Here is a 23,682-nt window from a genome sequence, read left to right on the forward strand (position 1 = left end):
CTTTTTAGCTGAATCTTCTTGAACCACAGGCTCACAGATGATGGCTGCCATGTTCCTTGGAGCCCTATTGAAAATAGAGGTCATTTCCTTACACATGTCCTTCTGAGGTAACTGATTGATACCGTTAGTCATCCTGTCCTGTTGAAGTAAAGTAATGAATCTCCACTACTGATTATATTACTCAGTAGGAGAAACTGTCTCCAGAAACTTTTTACAAGTGCAGCTAAGGAAAGAGAGAGATTAGTGGAGGATGTGAAGAGAAATAAAATGGTGAGAAAATATGATCTTCCTCCTTTCAAATTTCATATTATGCAGCCTTACATTATTGTCCTCCCCTCTGACAAGCAACTGTCAAATGGCAATGAGGGGTTCCATGTCTATTGTCTCTCAGTGACTCTCTATGAAGTTTAGTCTGCTTACTAAATGCCAGAGCTGCAAACATATCATAGGATCTGAGAGTCAAGTGGAAATTTTTCCACCTCATAATATGAGGGGAGGTGGTTATTATTACTAAAACACATACATATTTACATCAACAATAATAATTCTGCAAGCCAAATTCTGTCCAGTTACAGCAGTGCAACTGCATTGGAGACATAGCTTTGTGCAGTAACAACAGAGTTGCAGAGGTTTTCTGGAGGCAGAATTTAACCCTGCCATTTTGGAATGTAGTTTTGGAATTCCTTCTTTGAGAGAATGAACATACTCCTGCTTGTGCACCTTTATTAACTCTGTAGTGTTAACAGGAGGAAAGAATAGTAAAAGCTTATTTTTTAATCATTAAATAAGCAGCTGAGACCCAAAATATACACAGGAAACAGATATGGTGAGAAGGTCCCATTTTCAGAAATTAAACATTGAAAATATGTGCTTTCAGAAATACCAACAAATTAAAATTAGAGTGATCTTACTTGATGCCTCCAAGTCTCTTTGACCAGTTCCCAGCTCCCTGCATGCAACTAAATCTGAAGCTTGGCTCCCCATTGCCACACTAGTCCCAGCTATAACTTCTGTGCCCCACGAAGGTTTATCTATAATTTAACTCTTCAGTGCTTCCTTCCAGCTTTAGTTATTAATTATGTCATCAGCTGCTGTAGAGGAGACAGTATTCTAAACACAAGTCTTTGGAGATAGTAATCGAAGCAAATATTTTGTTTAACAAATGTAAATATATCTATTTTAGATCTACACATGCATGCAGCACACACGTATATTCTATTAACAACAGATGAAATCCTGGCCCCATTAAAGTAAAGGGCAAACTCACTTTGACTTCAGTGGGGCCAGATTTTCTTCAAATGTGTTTTAGATCTCAAAACTACATACAACTTTAAAAAAAAAATAAAAAAGAGAGAGAGTCAAGCCTGTCTGCCCCCTGCCTGAAAAAGCAAAAAATGATGGTCCTTTCACTTTCCTTTTCAGAGCACCTGTTTTACTGACCTCAGATTTCTTTATTCTATTATCAGGTGATTGTGCTAGCTTGCTTGAAGACCTTGTAGAAATGTAGTAGTGATTTGTCTCAGAGGGTTCATGGCTTACCTCAGCACTGGTCATACTTCTGCTATGAATGGACTAATACAAAACCAACACAAAAGAGATGGCGTTTTCAGCATAATCCAGTACAGTTTTGAAAATGGTATTGTAACTTTATCATGTTAGAAATCAAACTCAAGCATGAAATTACATGGGCAAATGGTTTATGCCTTCTGAAGCTAGACAACTTAGCTACAGCATACAGCTTACAACATACATATAGCTTACAACATAGCTAGACAGCTATGACAACAAAGCATCAAATGGCTAATGGAAGCAATAAACATTCTGTGTGTCTAATGTAGCTATTGTGTTTGGGTATTACATACAGTGGAACCCAGGGTGCTGGAACAATTTGTATAATGGGGGAGCTGAGCATAGGCGCCAACTTTTCCCAGTGCCGGTGGGTGCTCGACCCCCCCCAGGTCTCTGGCCCTGCCTCGATACAACCCCACGCCCCCTCCCACCCCTGCCCCATAGTTCCTGCCCCAACTCCGTCCCCTCCCTGCCCCTATCGGACTCTTTCCCCAAATCCCCACCCCAGCTCTGCCTCTTCCCCAAGCGTGCCGCATTCCCCCCTCCTCCACCCTCCCTCCCAGTGTTTGCAGCCACGAAACAGCTGTTTCGCGGTGGGAAGTGCTGGGAGCTAGGAGGAGAAGTGGGGAAGGGGCGCTCAGGGGAGGCAGAGGCGAGCTGGGGTGGGGAGTTGCTGGTGGGTGCAGAGCACCCACCAATTTTTCCCCATGGGTGCTCCAGCCCCAAAGCACCCACGGAGTCGGCGCCTATGGTGCTGACAGCCATTGAACCAAACTGTAAACCCTGTATATAATGGAATCCACTTCAAGCCAGGGGGTGCGGCAGCCTGCCCAGCACCCCTAGTTCCAGCACCTATGGTGGAACCCTATTCTGGTGAAGTCCTTTTTCACAACACTCTCTAAAAATGTATATGTGGATTTCATGGTCTCCCACTAATTTCCAGGTAGAAATTGCTCACTTTGCAAGTAAAGAGGGTTTTGTTTTTTTTTTCCTAACTAACAGCATTGCAAATTCAGCCTAGGCTCTGAGAATCAAGCTGGGTTCCTTCTGCATTGTGCATCACTGCTAGTAATAAAAGATTCTACAGACCAAATTATGCCCTCTACCAAATTCTATAAACCAAATTATGCATTGCTACCCCAGGCCATCTCCAGTGCTGTCAGTGTTTTTGCACAGATGTCACTGAAAGCATCATTTGATCTGTAGAATCTTTAACTGTTTTTTTAAAAAAAAAAAAAAAACTATCTAGCTGACTGTGAAACAGTGAGACTAATTGAAAACAGAATCTACAATGCCATTTTTACAGGGTCACTTTTTAGAACAGAGCTGCACTTTACGGAAGATAGACACTTGTCTCTTGTCATGTAAACTTCACTCTCCAACAATGTCCACCCATTTGTCAGCTTCCCACACAAATATCTGTGCCTTTTTCCATGCTGCCAATTACGCCTTCTCTGAACTGATCTGAAAGGCCACTTTCCTCTGCCAAAATGCTTACAGGAAATCAGCCAATTAATAGTGGCTTAAGGGGCAGATGGGCTGCACATACTTTACATATGCAGAATTTATCAGGAAAAAAGTGTAAGTGTATATAAAAATTGTATACATTTGCTTGGATCCCTTTCCTCCCAGCCTTTGTGTGTCACTTATTTTCTTGAACTGTAATCTCCTTGGGGCAGGGACTATATGTTTGCATGGAATAGAGGGATCTAATTCATACATGTTTGCATGGAACCCAGAACTATTTGGTCCATTAATGAGACCTCTAGATGTTTACTGTAATATATATATTAAATTATAACATAGCATACGAAGTTCTACATCATTAGTACCTGAAATGAGGAGTATTCTGGGAGCTGCAGAATATGCCGTGCCCCTTCTGTGTAATCTTCAGTTCTATAACCATTTCCTTCTTGATTTACAAGATCTACTTGCTGCTTAATCATATCATTGGTAACATATAACAGGGCGCAGTCAAGAAGAGCTTCAAAGAATTCAAGAAAAACCAACTAGAATAAAATAAAATAAAATAATAATTATTTCATTTCTGTAGAATCTCCTCTTTGAGGACTAAGCATCTGATTCAGCAAAGCATTTGAGTAGATGCTTAATTTTAAGCACATAAGCAGTCCCATTGACTTAAATTGGATTGTTCATGTGTACCATGCTTAAAGAGCTTACTGAATCAGGGCCTAATAATCAATAATGATCATGACCCTTCTTCTCTGTGGAAAACTAATCATAACCAAAGTCCTATTACATTACTATATTCTATTATGACATGAGCTTGCTAATGTCATAATAGAATATAGTACTTCAGTATTTCACTGTAAATTTTAGTAAATACAGTATTTCACATTGCATACAACTGAATTATAATAGAGTATTGCATCATCCTCCTGGCTAAGTTTTTGCTACATGTGGCATTAAGGCTCAGGGATATTTTTCTATCTGGTGGACAGGGGAATGGTTATATTGTTGTCTGGAATGGACGGTGTTTTGTTGTATGCATTGTGCCTAGAGTCTACAGTAATGGGCATGTAATGGATTATTTAATAATAAAACAAACTACGTCCATCCAAGCCACCACAAACAGGTATTTATAACAAATTCAATACTGTAGATTACAGCAGACTGCCGTTGGGTGAAAACTAATACCTTAGGAGAGAAATTCACCAACCCTGCACACACTTGAATGCAAAGATTCCTACAGGGATTGAGGGGATGAAAGTCTCTACCTGCAGGCTGGCTGAGAGCCTACACAGCCACTACTCCAGCCTTGTAGGCTGGAAGTGCAGGCACTGCTGCTTTACACCCCAGGTTCAGGGTTCCTGGGCCAGCAGATCTGCACGATTAAGGATCTCATCACTCAGGTGATGCTCCAGTCTAAAGGCTCCTAAGTAGCAAGAAGTGCAGAGACCTCCCAGTGCAGCCATTCAATCTGTGCTCTCCTGTGTAATTCCCCCATGGAAAATAAGTGGTGCAAAGAGTCCTGCACCAGACTGAGCTGAATTTCATTCTATGCACTGTTGTACTCTCAGAAAACATCTCAGACATCCAGTGTGCAGTCATAGGGCATAGAGAACACACTTGTGGCTAACTATTCAGTAATAGGAAAGGCATGATAATGAGCAAACCATGGAACAATGACAAATATGTGAGATAAAATAACCCAGATGATATATGATGAACAAAGGAATATCAAGATGGGATGCTTAATGATCAGCTCCATTTCTTGAATATAAACAACGCTATTTTTCTTCTCTTCTGGAAGGTATGATGGTACAATTCTACTTGCTGACAGCTTCTAAAAATAATTGTAATTGATCCTGTAGCAATTACCTGCTGACGATTTGCATCATGAACTGTTTGTACTTTTTTCCTTACATACCTCATGCTGTAAGTTGCAGTCATCTCCATCGCGTACAAAAGGATTGTCCTTTACCAGTATTTCCACAATTTTTGTAGCAGTTAATTGTTTGCTTAGCATATTTAAATCCTGTATGTCAAAAAGGTCAAAAGTTACTAGTACTTGAGACATTTACAAATACGGACCTGATCTGGCTCCCTTTGAAGTCAATGTCAAAATTCCCCTTGATTTCAATGGAAGCAGGATTGGTCTCTCACAAAATAATTCATGCTATATAGGATAAAATCGGGGCCTCACTGAAGTCAATAGGACTTTTGCCATTGACTTCAATATAGCTAGTACTCACTTTTACAGTATGTTAAACCCAAAGTTCAGGAAAGTTCATCAATTAACTATCCCCTGGCACCTGCTGACTTTGATACACCTAACAGCTACCCATTTCTCTGTCTGCCAGTTTTATTTTTTTTAATTCCACTCTGCATAAAAGAAGGGGTGAATCAGTAAGTGTTCCCCATAGGAATACAGAGGAGTCTTGCAAGCATGCAGCTGATTTCCAGAGGTGTAAGCAGGCTTGATTTTTAATCATTAAGGGTCTGATCCAAAACCTACTGATATCAGTGGGAGACTTCAATATGATTTGGATCAGTCCCTAAATTCCAAGGCTCTGGGAAATAATCCTGCGTCCAAGCTTTACCAAACTTCAAATTACATAAATACATTGTTTAAAAATATTGTTTATTGAATGTTATTTTATTTCTGAATCTGTCAGCCTTGGACTTCTGCAGACATTAATTTTTAATCAGTAACAATTAGTATCTAGATTTTAAAAAGCGTTAGTGAAAATATTTAAATTGATTAAAAACATTAAACACTCAAAATAAGTTTAAGGCATAGAGGAATCAAAGAATTTGGAATTGGATCCTCTATACAGTTAAGCATGTGAGCAACTTTATTCTTGTGAACCATATCTTTGAGGCCAATAGGATATCTTATGTGAATAGTTACTCAAGTTCTTAAGTGTTTTCAATAGCAGGTCATTGGTGACAAGAGTTTAAAAATGTCATTGTGAACTAGTCAAATAAATTAGTACCTAGACACATAAATCAAAGTATATAAGATTGTTACTTTCAACATCCAGAGGAAGTGTCTCATTTTCATTGTGGGTTCATAAGGAGGTATGGTGCTTGGTCTACAATAAGTCCTGTATATCTCCCAGCATTTATCTATGTAATTAATTGCACAGATAGTTTGTTGTTGTTCACAGAATAAAATCCCTGTAGAAGTGAAGTGGGAAAATACAGAAGTTCAAATAAAACTTGTTTAATTACCACTAACAGCAATTGATTCTGCTTAGCACAGAAAGGTGTTGCATTACTTACCTTGTATATGACAGGCATTGGGAATAATGTTCTTCATCATCATTTTTGAGAAACACTTAAAGAGATATGGACCTTTATCTCTACAGTTAAAACAAAGTTTTATATTACAACTTCCTTTTTTGCACAGTAGGTATTATGGAACATTGTTTGATTCACAAGTGCAACACTGGATATTTATCCTGTAAAAGTTATAGTGTGGAATTTTCCTTGACAAATTCTTCAGTTAACTATGTTCTATCCTGAGGGACTATTTGCAATGCTGTCACATTGTGAAGCTCCAGAAAATTTATTTATTTTCCTGAAGCCCAAAGCAATGGATGTCTTTTATACAATTTACACGCATATTGGATGGGATTTTCAAAATGCCTAAATATCTTAGGAGCACAAATCCATCTGAAAGTCAGTATTTCCTTTTTCCTCCTTTCCTCTGAACAGATTATCTACTATATTTTACATAAAGCAATACAAATAAAATTTCATATAATTACCCATTATGAAGTATTACTCACCAGCCAAAGGCACTCATATGCCAATGACATTCTGGAAGTTATACTATATCTGTATGAAGCCTGTGCTCCACCACTCTTAGGAGTAAGAATTTTAAGGTAAGCTGGGAATTTTTTATTTTATTTTATTTTTTGAGGGGAGGGTTGCATGGCAGTGCCCCAGACTGAAGCCAAATCACAAGGCCAGACTCCACTTTTTAGTTGAAACTGATGTATGCATGCCATGTACAGTCCCTAAATAATTCAATACTGGTTAAAAAAAAAAAAAGTCAGAAAAAGGAGGGGAGAACTTTCTCCTGAGATCTGAATCCAACCACTCACCCCAGGGAGCTGTGGACAGGGCATTAGCAGAGGAGAGAGAAAGGAGCAGAAGAAAGGTCAGAAAAAGGAGAGGGGACAGAGGAAGAATAAGATTGATCATGCTTATTCTGAGACTGGTTACCATCTAGTAATTATATAATAGTCAAACACTGAAACTTGGGCAACTCTCACTAAAACTAAGTAAAAGCACTTACTTGTGGTCTTTGTCATAGATATGGACTGCTAGATGAATAAGGTAAGTCAAAAATGTTCTTAGCAGCAAAGTCTCATATGGAGAATGCACCTCCTCAGGTGTTGTTTTATCTTCTAAAACAAGAAGATAGAAGAAAAGAATCTCTATTATCAATACTAACTGAATCAGTTTGATCTATAAACAACAAAAAGCTTATCACCACATGTGCCAATATGCCTCTCTCATCTTCCTATGATCTCCCACATTGATCCAACATTCACAGAAGAAACAGACTAGAGGTAGCACTACTTCCAAGTCAGCAAGCCAACAGGGCATCACCTATCAGGGTCATGAAGGTAGGGGAGAATTCAAAATGCCCCTGTAGTTTTGGGCAAATCACTCAGGACCTGGTCCTGAAATTGGACTTGGATGGGCAAGGCCCCATTGGATTTCTGCCTTTTCAGGAACCCTTCTTAGAGCTCTTCCCGTAGGCACATGAGCATAGGGCAGGAAAAACAAAGCTAGAGCTAACCCCTTGTGTAGCAAGGATCAGGTTGTGCCTCTACAACTTGTCACAAAGACCCACAACAGCAAGAAGGTGAAGCTGACCGATTAACTGGCTATGCAGAAGAACAGTGACGCATACGATACACAAAATTGGTGTTGAACACACGAAGTAAACAAACTGAACAAAAAAAAAAAAAAAGATTTCTTTCCTCTTTAATCTCTTTCAGTTATAGTCACCTTAAGTGTTACTTGTAACAATAAGGAATATAATTCAGACAGAAGTATGATTTTTAAGATAACACTTTAAAACATTTTTGATGAGTGTTATTATTTTGTGCTTATTTTTGCCTGAGGATCCCAAAGCACATGAGTGAATCATCTTATGCCTATTTCACAGATAACAGGAAAATTGCCCAGGGGCACTGAACAAGTCAGCCATAGTGTTGTGTATAGAACCCAATTCTCAGACTCCTAGTCCCTAACTCTAACCATTATATACTTCTGATAGTCAATCTACAGGCATACAAACCATTCAGTATCCTGTCCATATCAGCAAGGGTTACATTGTAATGATGAAACCTGCAATCCTTTAGAAATCTCCAGAACTGGAGTTTAGTCATCAGGAAGGTGTTGTCAAGAGATTGATCACAGCCTAAACTGCTGTAAAAACTGTAGATTCTTCTCAGTTCTGTAATATGTCTCAATACCGCATATTCTACCTACACAAAACAGTAAATGGCATGCATTAGTTTTAATCTCATGACAAGTAATAACCTCAGCTCAGCTGACGTATTTACTAAATCCAGCAAGGGACAGTACTGCCAAAAGTTGTTAACATAGGATTGCCCTTTGCTGTCCTATGAGAAAGAAGTTTGATCCTTTCAGTCCATTTCCCAGTGGAAAAGTATCCACATCCCAAAACCTACCACTGCTATCTCGCTATCTGGCAACCCTTCTGGCAATTGCACCATAAAGACTACAAACTAGGTAGGCATGGAGCCTGAACTATCCTGTCGCTGCCACAGGTCAGGGACAAGAGACTTTGTCAGGGAATTGTGGGGAAACCTGCCCTGCTGTTGCCTGAACTGCACCAGTTTTGTGGATAGATAAGGACTTTGTGTTGTTTGTATGCATTTCAGAAGCCCCAATTAGGGACCAGGGTCCCACTGTACAAACACAGAATAAAAGACAGTCCCTAGCCAAGAATTTAATCTTCAGATTTGTCAATCTGACATAACGTAGCTGACCGTGTGGAGTTTTATGCTCCTTTGGTACCATTATGGAATGTTATCACAAAGGCCCCAACCTAACCTCTCCCATGTCCTGTAGGGGAAATATTGAATGCCTTTTCAGTAAAGTTAACGTAACCTGTTTAACTGCTTTTTATGGGACATTCAACAAGACAGAACACCAACTCTTTGGCATTGCTCAGTCCATTTGCTTCTGTTTTGTTTTTTATTGCCTGCAGACTTTCAGATCATAGCTTAATACACAGACTTGTATAGAACACACAAATAAAATAAAATAAGTAACATGAAACATATCAGCAACAAAACTGAAAAATGTCAGCAGTGTGCAGGCTCTTACCTGTTTCATTTCTTCCTGTCTGTCTTTCTCTGGAAACCAGTTCAGCAATGAAGATATGTCTAGTTCAATGTTTGATCCCAACACAGAGGTATTACCTGGGCCATCAACTATTCTGATGGTTTCTACCAAGTAACAAAAGTAACAATTTATCTTTGGCTAATAAAATAAAAATAAAATATATACAAAGATAAAATAATATCCTCAATTATCTTGTTCCCAGTTCCATTGACTTAAAGAAAAGAAGAATAGTACCCCAGTTGGTAAAATTTAATTGTTTAGCATTATCTTAACAGAATACATATTAAAGACCCATATCCGCCTTCCATAAGTGCAACAGAACATGTTAACATCATGTCTTGTTAAATGTCCATGTTGCAGTGTTTCCAAAGGCATCTAGATGCATTAAGGATGTGGCTTGGATGAGAACTCACTCATTTTAAAGAATCTTCTAAATGCCATAATATGGAGCAAAAAAAGAAGCATGGAAGTAAAGAGGAATACATAATTAAACAACATCATTTCCTAGGTGTAAGGTGGGTGGAAGAAGTTGACCTTGTTAGAAAAATCTTTGTTAGGAAATCGTATTTTAGAAAACTATTAAAAGGGAACTGCAAAACATTATGAAAAACAAAACACTGTTTAAACTCCCACATCACTGAGAGAATATAGGCATAGACTCAAAAAATAAAAATTTATCTGAGGGGGACCCATACGTACACAGCGGCTGCCAAATCAGGACAGTGCAAAGATGAGCTTTAAAATCACCTTTGCACACACATACTGACCTTTGTCCTATCCAGTTTGGCCACACCTCAGGATTTCCCCCCCTAATCTTATGCATGTGTGTTACATCATTCTCTATCTAGGCATTGCAAGGTCCAGAACAGAGTGAGAGCCCTTAGGCCTGATCTACACTTAAAATTCTGGTGTACATGAAAAATTCACCCCTCTAACTGCTACAGCTATGCTAAGCTCTGGTGTAGACACGGCTAAGTCAATGGAAGAATGCTTTCACAAACCTAGCTACTGACAGTCGAGGAGACGGATTACCTACAGCAACAGAAAAATCCCTACCAGCCCTTTAGGAAGCATTTACACAACAGAGCTACAGCGGCATAGCTACAGAGCCATAGCTGTGCTGCTGCAGTGACCATATAGTACAGACAAGCCCTTACTTTTCTATTTCTTAACTGAGCAGCCAGCCAAGTAGCACTTTTATAGGAGGAACGATAACATAAGACCTTTGCTTTTTCCTGTCACCACTGTCTGGGCTGGTGCAAAGGAACTTAGAGAAACTAAACCAACAGGAAATCAATTGTCATTTATGATGTTAAATTTTAATTCTTTTATGAACACATTACAATTTAAAACTTCAATTTCCTGTGAAACCTTGTGTTAGTAATTAAAATTTCTCATGTATCTATCAATGATCCTTCATAGGGAAATGTGTATGACTCTTCAATGAATAAAGAACAGTCTCACACAATAAATGTGTAACTTTTATAAAATGTGAACTATCCGACTAGAAATTATCTACTTTCCTCACCATGACTTCAAACTGCTCACCAGTGCCAAAGGGACTTTGTGTACAAATGCCACTCAGATCCTGCGTATTCATTCCATCCACTTGAAAAGCTGGGTACTCTGCTATTTGATCATTTATAAACTCTCCTTCATAAATACGCCCATTCTTGAAGACAAATCTCCCCTGGTGGGGGTGGGGAAGAGGGAGGGAGAGAGGGGGGGGGCTTTTTTGTTTCATTTTGATTTAAATCTGCACATTTAATAAAAGATCATTAGAAAAGAAATATGTTTGCAAGCACTTGGATTTCCTTCTGATCTAAATCAGGTTTAAACTGCAATATATGAGATAGTACAAAGTGAAGGATGATACTTATCTGCATGTGTAAAGTACTTTGAGATCAACCAATGAAAATCTGCTGCTGTGCTATATAAGTGCTAAATGTTACTCTGAAACATCGGAGGAATAAGGATCTTTTCACTATGCTTAAATTGTTTGCAGCTTTTCAACATACTTTAACAATGTGTCCCCAGATTTTTTCCCTTTGTGATCACCATAGCTGGAGAGGGAAACAACCTATTAGCTGGAGTCCACCCCTGTTCACAGGCAGTTTGGAGTCCCCTGTGAGAAGGTGCATCAGACATTAAAAGTGACCTTAGCCAGAAGGCCAACAGAAGGCAATGGTCATTTATCAGCCAAAAGGCTGATAATGTCAGACACGCCTATTACACTGAAAAGCTTTATGTTAAAATACATTTCACCATATACAAGACATGCTCCTTCACTTGGAACTTATCCAGTGTCCAGTGAGGTCAGTGGAAGGGCTCCTATCAACTTCACTGGGCATGGACATCAGCGTGTGCATTCCAATACACTAAGGAAAACATGGTTTTCCTTACAGAAACTTAGATATTTGCTATACAGAGCAGACTGAGACCTAATTGCATTTTTATCTTTTTTTTCCCATCACTTGTTGATACTCACAAGGCCATGTTTTTTATTGGAAACCCATTCTCCATCATACAGTGCTCCACTGGCATAGAAGAACCTTCCAAGTCCATGACGATCCCCATTTACAAAATCTCCTACATATTCATTCCTCAAAGGATACTGAGACCCAATCATTCTCTTCAGAAACCAGGTGTGAGTACCATAGCCATGCTGAAAAAAGACAAGCCATTACAAGAACTTTCCAAAGAGCTACTATTGGTGCAGATCTAAATTCATACAAAGGAATGGAACTACCTAGACTTTTGTTTTGTTTTTTTTAGGGTGACTGTTGCTAATTCAACTAAATGGGCTTGATTTAGCTCCAGGTTACCTTAGCTCCTACCAGGTAACTCAGGGCACGAAGTCCACCAGGAGGCATGGTAGCAGCACTGGGGATGAACTAATTCAACACATCCTGGTCTCCTATAGAAAATTGGCCACAGTTTAGAGACGCCATTCCCTAGTCTGTGAGCCCTGCCAAGCAGCCAGGGCAGGGTCCCAGAATCAGTTCTTAGGAGACCTGCGCTGCTCTGGAGCCAAACTCCCTGCTCATTTTATGTGGAGGTGAAAAGAAGCAGCTCACCCCAACGCTCACCCCAACAGAATGATGGGGGAAGACTCGGTGAGGGGAATCTAATGGAGTTTTACACCAACCCCAGCCTACTTCCATGGGTTCTTTCACAGGAGGGGACACTGGGGAGTTAGATGTTCAGGTCACCGCTTAGATTCGGTGATATTTTCACTTTTAACAGTCTTATAGCCTAGTATATAAATTCAGTATTTTAAGAATTAATTGAGTGAGGTCTACATTAGCATAAATAAAATCAGCTATACAAATGACCTATATATGTAAACAATTTTATTTTCACTGAAGTTTATATGAAATATAAAACCTGTTTCTCTATAATTAATTGGGGGGTGGGGAGAAACATCAGACTGGCCCTGTAAGAGAGTTAGGCTCAGACCCACCTTGCCAGCTGCCTCCCCAACATAATAGGCTTTAAGACTGATAAAAGGGAGTTTCAGTTCAGCTCAGTTCAGGAAGAGAGGGAGACCTGCAGAGAGTATGAAGACTTCTGAAAGGGACCCAGGGTCCAGGGAAAGGATTTTGAAGGGGGCACTCCACACCAGCCAGATGGAGAGGCAGGAGCAGAAGTCTCCCAAGGAAGAGGTTTGAGGAAACATCAAGCAGCAGAAGCTGGGTTTTGAGAAAGAACAGTTGAGTCCAGCCTAAGGAAATGTAGAGTCAGGGAAAGATTTGTTTTGATTTAAGTTGATATTTTATGATGTTGTTTTAATAAACCAGACCCCAAGAAGAGGTGTTATCTGACTTCTGAATGGCTGGGTGCAGTTTAAGGGAAGCCCAAGAAGGGGGAAATGAGGTAGTGGCAGGGTCCAGTGCTTGATTGGGTAAGGCCCTCCTCTTACACCAACCCTAAGCTTTCACTTTAAAGCCCCTTTCTAAATATCCTGCAGCCAAAAAGATTTGATTTTTATTATGGGAAGGGTTTATATTTTCTTTTGGTTGGTGTGTAAAATTAAGTTACCTTTTCATAAGAACAAGTCAGCAGCTTGGTTTAATATTGGACTTTTGCTAGTTATAACTAATAACATGAAAAGCAATTTATGAGTAGAACACTCCTGTATCTACAATTAGCAGAATTTAATTGAGCTTCTTTACTTCTGTATGAATCAATGCAGCTAAATCGTACCAGTGTGAGAGTCAGGTATTGAATTAAAGTGATGTAGCACCTGTATGCCATTTACCCACTGCCCAGTATACTCCTGATTCGTCGTCAGCCATCGCATCCTGCCTTCCCCCTGGCGCACATTTTCTTCCCATTGACCTTCATAGATATTTCCAGATTTATAACTGCAAGAAACCAAATGAATCAAGAAGTTAATTACTCAGCTATCATATACACAAACAATAACGGACAAGATTTTCAACAGTACAATGGCAATTAGGGTGCCTAAATCCACCGATTGATAACAAGAGTTACTTGTTATTGCTGGGGAAAAAACAGTAATACTGGGAAAAAGAACAGGAGGACTTGTGGCACCTTAGAGACTAACAAAGTTATTTGAGCATAAGCTTTCGTGAGTTACAGCTCACTTCATCGGATGCATGCAGATGCATTTTTCCACTGAATGCATCCGATGAAGTGAGCTGTAGCTCATGAAAGCTTATGCTCCAATAAATTTGTTAGTCTCTTAAGGTGCCACAAGTACTCCTTTTCTTTTTGCGAATACAGACTAACACAGCTGCTACTCTGAAACCAGTAATACTGGGACAGATTTTCAATGTTGACACTACTACATTCTGATTTTTCCTTTGTTTAAGATTGCAACATATACTACCTAAAGGAAAACATTCCCAGTTAATTACACTTAATAATAAATATCAATGATAATATATTAGGACTCCAATAATTTAAAGGTCTCAGGGGACATGCAAAACTTCAGGGCAGCTGGCTTAGCAGACTTTGAAAACTGGACTCAGTGTGTATCTTTTGAAGTCAGACTCCAACACACACAAAAATAGGCACTGACATCCTGCTTTGTTGGCATGTCTTGAGAAAGCTAACTCGCTGTCCGTAATTGGAGAAGGTGTCCAGTAGGTTTAGAAGGCTGTGCTCTAACAGAGTACAGATGTAAAAAATGTAAACATTGCTGATTAACTCTCCCAATTATCAATTTATCCACATCAGCATTTGTGTGGTGAAGTCTGAGATCAGTGCATGAAGATTTCACAATCTGTCAAACCTCAGAAGATATTACCAAAAATCTCAGTCATCCTAAAATTTGTCTGAGGAGAGCATGCCATAAACAATCAACCAAAACACTCTCTCATGCACAATCCCACAAAAGAATTCATTTGTTTGTGACGAGGGGGTGTGGGGAGGAAGGGGAGCAGGTATTACCATGCAATCAAGAAGAATTCTTTTGAAAAGATGTTTCAGTTTACTGCTGCCAGTCTTTGAATGTTTTATCTTTAATTGTTTTCTTAGTAGGAATGAAGAAGAAAAAGGTTTACCCAAGTAAAAATTAAAGCCATATACTAGGCCTGGTTCTTCACCGTTCTTGGCACTTTATATAATCATTTATTCCTGTGCAAAGAACGGCAAGAGAAATATAAAATTCTACCATTCTGAGTTGGTAGCATTTTCACCTTTTTGTATATCTCTGAATGACTACACAAACTGCAAGGCAGTAGAGAATCAGGCCAGTACATGAACAAAGGATTAGACTGTCTGCCAAATAAAAATAAATTAATTCTAAAGATGTGCTGAACAAACATGTTATACCTACCATCTTATCCCCCAGCCATCTTTGATGTTGTTTACCCAGTCACCTTCATACCAGGAAGTACCTTCCTGATTATAATAAATAGTACCCTGAAACAAAGAGTATGAGCGGTTTAATTAATCAATACCTATTCACATGAATGCTTTCACATAACATTATATACCATGGACGTAGACAAGTAGGAACTTGGGTGGGCTTCAGCTCACCCCAAAATTTAGGGATTGGATTAAGAAAGAAAAAGCAGAGTTTGAAATAAGAAGCTTGTTTTCCCTCTCTTTATTAAAAGTGGATACATTTAGTTATGGTACAAAACTACCCAAAGTGATAGTCAAGAGCTATAATTTTATTATTTTTTAATTCTAACACCTCCCCTGCCATAAAAAGTTGTCTTCACCCCTGTATATGCCAAATATACCAATTACCACTTGTATTCCAACCTTCTCTTCATAGTCGCTAAGAAAAAAAAGACTCAATTTATGTTAAAAGCAACTGAGAGTCTAAAATTTAAAAAAATTAAATCCGGTTATTTTCACCAACATTAGCTACATGCTAAGAGAGACCAAGCATTTAGATGTTCAAAAATGTTAAAAATTACATTTAGCAAAACAATGGCAAGTGTCCTCAAACCCTTTGGAAATGCTTTCACCAATCTATTCTATTCTATATACCGTAGGTTCTTATACTGCCCTTATCACCATAGTATGTGAGCAGCTTTCAGTAACACATCAAGTGATATGAATGACATTGGTTATGTGTTTGTTCTCTCCTCCTCTCCCCATCTTGAGAAGCATTTGCAGTGAAGCGTTTTGTTTTGGTAGAGGTTTGGATTTTTATACACGTGTTGCTATGATTTATGTTAGAGAAGGCAAGGTCAAAGAAACGCATATGCTTGGAGCAAAACAATGATCCTTAGTTCCTGGGGGAGTTCATTCCACAGCTACCAAGAAAGTTCTGTCTCCAAACAGACAAGCTCTACTCTTACTCAAAGAGTTCCACTGTGCTAGAAGAGACTATGGTCGGCATCCCAGAGCTTTAGGCATTCTTTAAATATCTTGGGCCCAGGCCATGGAGCGCCTTGAAGATAAGGACCAAGACCTTGAACTTAATTCAAAATTCTGTAGGAAGCCAGCGAAGAAAGTGAAGGACAGGTCTGATGTGCTTGCAGTGACCTATGTTGTGGAGGAGACACTCTGTACGGTTCTGCACTAGTTGGAGTTCCTACGTGCTGAAAACTTCATGCCCAGGTTTGTCACATTGCTGTAGTCCAGCCGAGAAGTGAGTGAGGCATGAATAACTGAGGTCAGATCATCATCTGCCAGTCTCCTAGCCAATTTGAGATGACAGAAAGCATTACTTGTAGATGCTACTATGTGAGAGTTCAGCGTCAGCAAGTAACCCAAGAGTATTCTTAGACTACAGAACAAATTGACTTTTTGTGGGTGTGTATCTTCAACCAAAGGAGATTACACCATAGCTACAGGCTCTTCCAAATGTTTTCCTCTACCGACCAGCATCACTTGTCTTGCTTGGGTTCAGCTTCAGCTGGCTGTTCTTCATGAGTTGAAGGCCATCTTGGTGGTAGTGGTGTAGTTATATGTGGTGAAGAATAGGTAGAGCTGTGTGTCATCTAGATATTTCTGGCACCTGAGTTCCTGATATCTGACCACTTCACCTAGTGATTGCATGTAGATGTTGAAAAGGACTGTAGGGAGAGAAATTATCCTTCTGGGACTCCACAAGCAAGAGGACTAGTGGCTGGAGGTGCAGTTTCCCCATCACTACATGGTTTGAGTCCTCCAGGGAGAACTCAAACCATATCAGCACATTACCCTGGGCCCCTGCAACCTCTCTCAAGTGAGACAGCAGTACCTCATTGTCTGTTGACTATTGCAGACAGGCCCAGGAGGATGAGAATGGACATCTATCTTCTGTCCACTGACAGGAGGAGATCATTCATCAGTGCCACTAAAGTGGTTTGAGCTCCACGTTCTGGCCTGAATCTGCTATGTATGTGACTTAACTAAATCTGGAAATAAGGCATGAATTTTTAACAGTGAGGGTAATTAACCACTGGAACAATTTATCAGGATTGGGGTGGATTCTACATCACTGGCAATTTTAAAATCAAGGTTGCATGTTCTTCTAAAAGATCTGCTCTAGTTCAAACAGGAATTATTTCAATGAAGTTGTATGGCCCGTGTTATGCAGGAGGTCAGACTAAATGATCACTGTGGTCCCTTCTGACCTCAGAATCTATTAACTACAGTAAACAGACAGTGAGAGCAGCTATATTCTGACTCATCCAGAGTTCCACATTAACTTCTAGAGCCAGCTCTGCAATGGCATCCTTCAGAAGGCAAAGGACACAACTGGGATGCTGCCCTATTTGTTCTGTTCTCTTTCTCTGGACAGTTCTATCAGTGTCATTTCTTCCTCCATTATGCTGTTTCTGGTCTGCTCAGTTATCTGCAATAGGTACTTTTAATAACAGATCTCAAATGTACCCCAGAATCCTTTGTACCAGTTACAGACGTGCTTCAAATGAGGCAACATGACAAATGTCACAAAGGATTCTGAGACACATCTGATACTCAAAGATTCCCATTGCTCATGACTGAGCAGAAACAGGGACAACGTTCTGGAAGGTTGGATAATAAATAAATAATAAAATGTAGTCCTTATAGAGATTTACATATTTCAAACTCTGTACAAACATCCACTAATACATTGTTTTAACACCCTCAAGTACTATGATTATGATAGACTAAAAAGTCCACAGCCATACAGAAGTGAGCGTCCAGACTGGCCTGTTGATAAACAGCTAGAGCAGCCTGTGCTATTCAAGTGCCCCTTAGAGATGATGCGCAAGGGCCTAAATTTTCAGAAGTGACCAGTGATTTGGGGTGCCTCAACTTATTGATGTCCAACTCGAAACATCTTAAAAAGGCCTGATTTTCAGGAAGTGCTGATTTTCACCTCTTACAATAAGGTCAATTTAAGGTATCTGAAGTTAGACACACAAAATCACTAGCTTTTTTTGAAAATTTAGGCCTGCATGCTAATCCCACAGTACTTAGACTAAAGACTTAGCTATTGTCATAATTACTATTAGCATACTTAAGCTATTATCTTCAGCACATTTGAGGAGCGGGATTTGGCTAACTGCTCTTTCAGCAAAGTATTTTGTGCCATTATTGCCACTATTTAGGAAATAGTCTCTGGTTCTTCACCTCTTGATCAGCTTGGTGACCATCTAATTAGAGATTCCTAAAAGGACAGGTAACATATATATTTACTAATTAATATTAAAGCAGAAAGTTGGGGTGTTCCCACAACTTATCCCTTTTAATAAAAAAGAAGGCCTTGCACCACCAGGACTACTAATTTTAATTAACATATGCTACATCAGAGATATTTCATTAGAATAATTCAAGGCTTATGTACCAGTTGAGTCCCACTTAAGTTCCCCACATAAGTGATGCAGAAGCCCTGTGCTAGCCCTCTATATTGACTTTCATCTTAGATGTCACTGGTCCAGATGATACTTTCATCAGTGCTTTTCTTATTTACCTTTCCATGTCTTTTGCCTTCATACCATTGGCCAATGTATGAAACTGGATGGGTGCCACACTTGTACATGCCAAAGCCATGCCTGACTCCATTCTTCACCTCTCCTTCATACATGCTGCCATCAGGCCATGTGTAACTGCCATTATACATCTGAACATTCTTAACAAAGTTCCCCTAAGAGATTAAATTATAAATTGATTACTCTCTCAAGTGATACAGCAGTACTCATTACTCCTCCTGGATGTAAGGGAGATGAGAGTAAACGTTTGCGGGAGAGGGTATCTAGGGTGTGGGCTGAGTTGTCCTGAAGGAGGGGCCCTAGGAGCAGCCAAGCCCAAGGGGAAGTTCTGAGTTGCACCACATGTTATCTTATTGTTGATTTTTTTGTAAAAAAGCCAAACCACAGGAAAGAGGCAAGTTTGGACTTAACAGTGCATGCCCTATGTTTGTAGAGCAAGCTGGGAAAGGCACCTGTTCACAGTCCACAAACAAGAAAAAACACAAACTAACTCTAGTTACATTTTGCGTGTTCTTTAAATTTAATACAGAGCCTCTACAATAAGTTTGCTGTTGCCACCTGCAATCATCTAACCTACATGCTTTCCTATAATTTGCATGTATAGATTGTAATTAGCTGTATGATACTTTAAAATTATTTACATTGCACTTTACCTCATACTTCACTCCATCAGCCCATGCATAAGTCCCGTGTCCATGCATGAGTCCCTCGGAAAACATGCCCTTCAAAATAATACACATTCTATTGTTTTTATTCCTGTATCACAACTTACATCTATAGCTATTAAGTAGTTTGAGGAGAAGTAACATGTTCTAATTAAAACCCCTCTAACTATCAGCATTAAAAGAACTAAGTTTTGAATGTCAGCAGCCCTTATAAAGTACAGAATCCACTATTCAATACACATAAATTTTAGCTGTGCGGTTCCCACTGAAGTCAAAGGGAATAGCAGTACGTCCTCTTCCAGGGAAAGAATTTGTTACATTACATTTTGGGTACATTTTCACAGCAAGCAGCAGCCAGCCTCCAATCCTGGGTCAACAGACTCAGGCTCACAGGGCTTGTGCTTTCACACTAAAAATAGCTGTGTAGACCTTGTAGCTCAGGCTGGAATTTGGGCACTGAAGCCCATGAACTCCCCCCCCCCCCCAAGCTTCAGGCCTGAGCTGCAAGGTTTATGCAGTTACCTTTACTGCTGTAGCACAAACCCCACAAGCCCAAGTCTGTTGACCCAGGCTTGGAGCCTTGCTACCATAGGCTGCGAAGTCGTACCTTTAGTGCCTTGCCAAAAATGTACCCATAAACAGAATGCTGATCTACTCACACTGTATGTATTTCCTCCCTGAAAATATGCTACACCTTCTCCATCATATAATCCATGGACTTTTTCTCCTTCATAGCTACAAAGAAAACAAACTAATGATGAAATAATCAAATCACTACAAGTAAGCCAGAAACAACAGAAGTTAAAAAATGATGACTATTACCGGTATTTTCCGACAAAAGCCAAATTACATTGTTAGCACCTGTTAGCTCCCATTCTGGAATAGGTGGGGTGAAAGCATATACTGTATCTTGCTACTGGGTGGAACATCAGGCTTGCTCCCCTTTCATGACCAAAGTACTGGCAGGAAGTGGGCACCCCCATGCGCATTATGCACCTCACCCTAAATGTTAAGCAGCACCAAATATGTAATTACACTAGTGTATTCACTTTATATAGAAAACTGCATGTACACTTACAGTGAAATTCATTTTACCCAAATAAAGCAAGAGGAATCAGGCAAGTGAAGTGTGAATGAGATGGAGAAGCAAGATTCTAGAGCCAGGGCACAGGGCTGCAATACAGCTCTCCATCCATGATGAGCACTGCTATTATGGGATATTAAGGCCACTTGAACTCTAATCATGTGGACTGATCCCCATGGGCACTCCCTTTTCAATAACTTATGCCAACACCCCTTGCACAGCCAGTCTGCTGGTGTTCTACCACACAGTGGGTCATAAATGGAGCAGACTACTTTGTGCATACACAAACACATTCTAAGTTACCACTATCCTTTGTCTTGCAAGTGCATTTGTGTCTGATGTCTACCTGCCTTTTAGATTGTAAACTCCACAAGGCAGGAGCCATGTCCATGAGTATGTTTTGTACAACACCAAGCACACCACAGGTACTTAAATAATAAATCCTCAACTAGTGGATGTGTTTTTAACTAAACTGACATGTTTTTAACATACTTTTCTACAATAAGTTGAGTGAGAATAGGCTCCTCATAATACTGAGCTGCTTCTTGGATCAGAGGTTCTTCCACCTCTTTTGATTCTTCTTGGGATTCGAAAGGGCTTGCTTGTGCTTCCTCCACTTGATTCAATGATGCCTGGACATACGACGGCTGAACTGAAGAAATACCTTCAAATGAAGTCTCAGGTGCAGGAGGAGGGGCAGGTGCCAACCTTTCTGTTTTTTTGCCATCTTTCTTCTTATCTTTAGCCATTGCCACTGAATTGCCTCCGAACAAAAGGCTTCAGGTTCTTTTGCCTATTTTTTACGTCAGAGGTTTAGTTTTCAAAATCTGAACTCATTTAACTGAAAAGAAAACATAAAAAGCAAACAACATGATAAAAATCTGATTTCTCTCCCCTCATTGCCCCCCAAATAATATTTTTTAAAGTTTTATTGCTGTATGGCAATAATTTCCTAAAAGTATTTAAAGTAAAAGTGTTAGATATTTCATGAGCTTCTAGGACAGTGGTTCTCAACCAGAGGTACCCTAGGGGTACATAGAGGTCTTCCATAGGTATATCAACTCACCTAGATATTTGCCTAGCTTTCAAACAGGCTACATAAGAAGCACTAGCGAAGTCAGTACAAACTAAAATTTCATACAATTACTTGTTTATACTGGTCTATATACTATACACTGAAATGTAAGTAAATATTTATATTCCAATTGGTTTATTTTATAATTATATGGTAAAAATAAGTAAGCAATTTTTTAATAAGTGTGCTGTGACACTTTTGTATTTTTATGTCTGATTGTGTAACCAAGTAGTTTTAAAGTGAAGCGTAACTTGGGATACACAAGACAAATCAGACTCTTGAAAGTGATACAGTAGTGTGGAAAGTTGAGAGCCACTGTTCTAGGGAAATGAGGGTGGCAGGAATGCACTAGATTCCACTAATACTCTTTGGGAAAATAATGGGTTTCAGATTCACCTGATATCTATAACACACAACATGACAGTTTGTGGAAATAAGGTAATGCCACATATTTGTGACCCCAAAGGATTATGTGAAAACCACAGAACCATGTGGTTGTCTAAAGAAAAGGAGTACTGGTGGCACCTTAGAGACTAACAAATTTATTAGAGCATAAGCTTTCGTGAGCTACAGCTCACTTCATCGGATGCATTTGGTGGAAAAAACAGAGGATAGATTTATATACACACACACAGAGAACATGAAACAATGGGTTTATCATACACACTGTAAGGAGAGTGATCACTTAAGATAAGCCATCACCAGCAGCAGGGGGGGAAAGGAGGAAAACCTTTCATGGTGACAAGCAAGGTAGGCTAATTCCAGCAGTTAACAAGAATATCAGAGGAACAGTGGGGGGGGGGGTGGGAGGGAGAAATACCATGGGGAAATAGGCTTGAATAGAGACTGGGAATGGATGAGTCATTACACAAAGTAAAACTATTTCCCCATGGTATTTCTCCCTCCCACCCCACCCCCCACTGTTCCTCTGATATTCTTGTTAACTGCTGGAATTAGCCTACCTTGCTTGTCACCATGAAAGGTTTTCCTCCTTTCCCCCCCTGCTGCTGGTGATGGCTTATCTTAAGTGATCACTCTCCTTACAGTGTGTATGATAAACCCATTGTTTCATGTTCTCTCTGTGTGTGTGTATATAAATCTCTCCTCTGTTTTTTCCACCAAATGCATCCGATGAAGTGAGCTGTAGCTCAGGAAAGCTTATGCTCTAATAAATGTGTTAGTCTCTAAGGTGCCACAAGTCCTCCTTTTCTTTTTGTATTAGGTAGGAATGATTCGGGCGGAGGGGGCAATTAAAAACCCCCATGGGTATTTGGTTAAAGCAAGGGTAAAATTATATTAGTTGAGACGATGGTGGTGGACGGAACACAATTACAAACCTCCCGCCGTTCCCTTACGGCTAGCAGGGTGTGGAGATTCCGGAGACTAATTTCTCCAAGCTAGAAAACTTCTCTGGAAGGAGATGGCAATTTAGCCACGACACCTGAGGCGACTCTATCGCCGCTGGATTTCTCGGTCCTCCCGCACCCACAACAAACCGGGAAGGAAAATTATGACGAGATGCCGGGGAACAGCTGCGCCCGAGGGTCTCTGGCGGGCGCGCTCAGCACGCCGCAGCCCCCGGCCGGGCCGCACCACGCGGGCTAGGCCGCCCACCGCCCAGCCGGGAAGCCAGGGCCCCCCTGCTCAGTCCCCAGAGTTCCGGGGGCGCCCCCGTGCAAAGCAGAGGTGGTTTCGGCGCCCGCCGCAGCGTCCCGCGTCTGTAACCATAGTCACCGCCTGCTGGGCGGAACGCCACTCGCACGTCATCTTAAAGGGACCGCCGCCGACTTCCCCCTCCCCAAGTACCGGGACAGTACAAGCCCCTCCGGCGGGCGGGGCTCCGGCTATGCTAGGCGCGCCTACGACGGCGGCCCCGGCCTGCTGCTGCCGGAACGGCCTCGCTCCAGTACCGGGATCCTGTAGCCGCCGCGCCCCAGCCCCTCCCTAGGTGCCCCGCCGCCTCTGGCCCCCCGCGATGCCCACGGCAGCTGCGGAGGCACGATTTTTTTCTACCCCAGAGTGCAGCACAGGTGGTGC

At 40.5% G+C, this 23,682-nt stretch overlaps 1 protein-coding gene across 1 annotated transcript in view; it reads right to left on the minus strand.

Moving 5' to 3' along the window:
• LOC119862388 (radial spoke head 10 homolog B2-like) overlaps positions 1–23,369 on the minus strand; it is a 37,791-nt gene extending 14,422 nt beyond the window's left edge. The window contains 17 exon segments of the mRNA XM_038419041.2: positions 1,441–1,572; positions 3,402–3,578; positions 4,961–5,068; positions 6,065–6,213; positions 6,319–6,398; positions 7,340–7,451; positions 8,354–8,543; positions 9,412–9,533; positions 10,978–11,119; positions 11,918–12,094; positions 13,676–13,796; positions 15,236–15,321; positions 18,803–18,976; positions 19,475–19,543; positions 20,146–20,221; positions 21,063–21,411; positions 22,983–23,369. Of these exon segments, the coding sequence (XP_038274969.1) occupies positions 1,441–1,572; positions 3,402–3,578; positions 4,961–5,068; positions 6,065–6,213; positions 6,319–6,398; positions 7,340–7,451; positions 8,354–8,543; positions 9,412–9,533; positions 10,978–11,119; positions 11,918–12,094; positions 13,676–13,796; positions 15,236–15,321; positions 18,803–18,976; positions 19,475–19,543; positions 20,146–20,221; positions 21,063–21,319 (2,172 nt within the window). The 5' untranslated portion in view covers positions 21,320–21,411; positions 22,983–23,369.
• Positions 23,370–23,682: the final 313 nt, after the last annotated feature.

Source organism: Dermochelys coriacea, chromosome 10 (assembly GCF_009764565.3).
Source record: "Dermochelys coriacea isolate rDerCor1 chromosome 10, rDerCor1.pri.v4, whole genome shotgun sequence".
Taxonomy (NCBI): Eukaryota; Metazoa; Chordata; order Testudines; family Dermochelyidae; genus Dermochelys; species Dermochelys coriacea.